The following is a 2,839-nucleotide window of genomic DNA, read 5'->3' on the forward strand; positions in this document are numbered from 1 at the left end:
GAAGGAAGGAAGGAAGGAAGGAAGGAAGGAAGGAAGGAAGGAAGGAAGGAAGGAAAGAAGGAAGGAAGGAAGGAAGGAAGGAAGGAAGGAAGGAAGGAAAGAAGAAAGGAAGGAAGGAAGGAAAAGGAAGGAAAGAAGAAAGGAAGGAAGTTTATTCAGAATTTAAAGCTATTGGCCCACATCACGTCATATAAAACACTCATTTGATAAATAAAGTACCCATAATGAAAAAGTACAGGTAGTGCACATATCTCTTATCATGAGTCAAACATTACATTTCTGTCACTGGGCCGAGCCAGGCTGGGAGGAAATAACAACCAGGCTGACAATCAAATTATTTTATTGTACGTGCATACATAAACATCTCCAAAGTCAGATAAAAAAAAGTAACAGCTGTAGTTTTCACACCATCAACGTCGAAAACAATTTATTTGACCATTTAGACATCGGGTTGCATCGACCCTGAACTTAAATACATTTTTAGAAATACCGGTTTAAAAGTTTAAAAAAAAAAAGAATAACATTCCTGTACTTAAATATCAAGCGACTAGCCAAGGATAGGGAAAGATGGAAAGTGTTTGTTCGTGGCCTATATCCTGATCCAGGGTGAGAAAGACAATGATGAAGGAAGACTACTTTATTAAATATCATTGTTTTATGAGACATCATGAAGTGATGACGTCAGGCTGACTCACCCACACAGATGGTGTCCCTGGTTGTCGTACACTGAGCTGCCTCGTACTGGCTCCCAAAACAAACCGTGCAGGCTGAGGATAGAGGGAACACAACCGTGGTTTATCCTTCTGTCTGCGTATTTGTTTGTTTAGTAGGTTGGTTAAATGGTCGCTTTTAAGCACAAGGGGGCTATCCCGAAAAAAGCAGTTTTGAGAAATTCGAAGGTAGGGTTTTTGCCCCTTGTTCAGTTTCTTTAAAATACAAGGAGCGTTTTTTTCTATAACCAAACAAATATACACACCAATGAAACCAAACGTCTCCTGTAGGTAGGGAAATGTTTCACTTTTGGTGTAGGTCAAGATTTCTGGAAACCCCTGAAATCTGGGTTAGCCCGCTTGTCCTTAAAAGCCACCAAATAACAGTTCACACAACGGTGGTTTCTTACCCTTCTGTCTGTATCTTTGTTTGTTTGTTTGTTTGGTAGGTTGCTTAAGTAAAAGTTCATATTCCGGGCTATTTTATATTATACGCGTAATTTCTTTGTTTGTTAGTTTACTCAAATAAAAGTTCATTCCCCAGGCTATATCATTATGTCTGGATCTTTTGTTTGCTCGGCAGGTCGGTTTAAAAAAAGTTCATACCCCTAGGCATATTATTAAAATATATGCTCACATTCTTTGTTTGGTATGTTGATTCAATAAAAGTTCACACAACTGGCCATAGAATATGTGCACAAGTATTTACCTATAGGGCAGTAGCCGATCGAATGTTCGGGAAAATATTGAAAAGAAGTAAATTGAAACATGACGAATTATGCAAAACACGATTATAAACTCAAAGAGGAACAATAATGTAAAATGTTTACATAATGAGTAACATCAATACCAATATTTTATTTTATACGACGCATATTTTAATTAGAGGTTTATGGAACAAAAAACACAAAATACGTCACACAAAAGCAAAAGTTACAAGTGTTTTGCTTCAGTAAGCTTTTACAGCACTTTCAACAGAACTAGGTCATATACTCGTAAGTGCAGAAGATTAAGAGGTGCTACAAGAGAGTAACAAACACTAAAGAGGAGGAGCATTTTTTTAATGGCTATCAACACTGCTAGGTACGTCGTGTTTTACTGTCGTATCCATACAACGTGGGGAACTCTGTGCCACCACTTTCCAAAGAGGAAATTTACTCGTTTTCCTATCCGTATGCTTTGCATAGCAGTCTGTAAAAATAATTATTTTAATAATACTGAAAGTTTCAAAGAGATCTTCGTACTAGAAGCATTCTAAAATGTGAAGAATACAACCCCGGGGGTACAAAATGACCTCAGGGCGTACGGATAGGGCTAAGAGGAGGGAGGAGAATAGATAAGGACGACAGATCGCGACCTCAGTGCTTTCTTGTCATATCTCTGTTTTAATAATAATGAAAACAGTTTATACGAAAGTGTGAGCGTAAGAAATAGTCACATTTTCAATGTAAAAAAAGAAAAATTAGGTTCGACAAGAAAGCACTGAGGTCGCGAGATGTTTGAAAGGGAAGGACGATCAGCAAACTGTAGTAGAGCAGTCACCAACCACCCAGCACTCACGTTTGCAGATGGCGTCCGTGTCCACGGAGCAGGCAGAGACCAGGTAGTGGTCGTCGGGACAACGGCTGCTGCAAGCTGGGGACAGGGATTGGCGGGGTTTTTGTTTTAGAAGAGGTTTTACGGCGCTCGCAACTGCATAAGGTCATATGAGCGCCAAGGGGTGGATGTCAACAGATAAGTCCTTACACAGCGAATCAGACTTACAATGCTCACCTCTCTAGCTTCAACAGCACAAAGTCTGCTTCGACTGTCAAAGCACCCAGGAAATAGCGGGTCACAAGAGTGTGACAAACATACAAAAGAAGTAGAGGAAAATGACGATAGTAAGGATTAGGAAAGAAAAGGCAAGAGTTCCCTGTTGTAGTTCAGGCACAGTTATGAGCATGACATTGTTGGATCAGCCCTTTACAATTCTACCGTGCATTAGAACGAGAAATGTCCCCCCTTTGGGAATGGCCTAAAGACACTTCAGTCAGTAGCACCGCCCCGTAGACGGAATTTGAGAGAGAGACCTTTGTGTGTGGTTGGGGGAGGATTGTGTATGTGTGTGTGTGTGTGTGTGTGTGTGT

General features: G+C 40.2%; 1 protein-coding gene across 1 annotated transcript in view; it reads right to left on the minus strand.

Moving 5' to 3' along the window:
• Positions 1–2,839, minus strand: part of LOC101861172 — a gene marked incomplete at its 5' end in the record, with an annotated part of 142,597 nt that overhangs the window by 19,971 nt on the left and 119,787 nt on the right. The window contains 2 exon segments of the mRNA XM_013090044.2: positions 696–767; positions 2,271–2,345. Coding sequence (XP_012945498.1) covers positions 696–767; positions 2,271–2,345 — 147 coding nt within the window.

The sequence above is a fragment of the Aplysia californica genome, unplaced genomic scaffold (assembly GCF_000002075.1).
Source record: "Aplysia californica isolate F4 #8 unplaced genomic scaffold, AplCal3.0 scaffold01121, whole genome shotgun sequence".
Lineage (NCBI taxonomy): Eukaryota > Metazoa > Mollusca > Gastropoda > Aplysiida > Aplysiidae > Aplysia > Aplysia californica.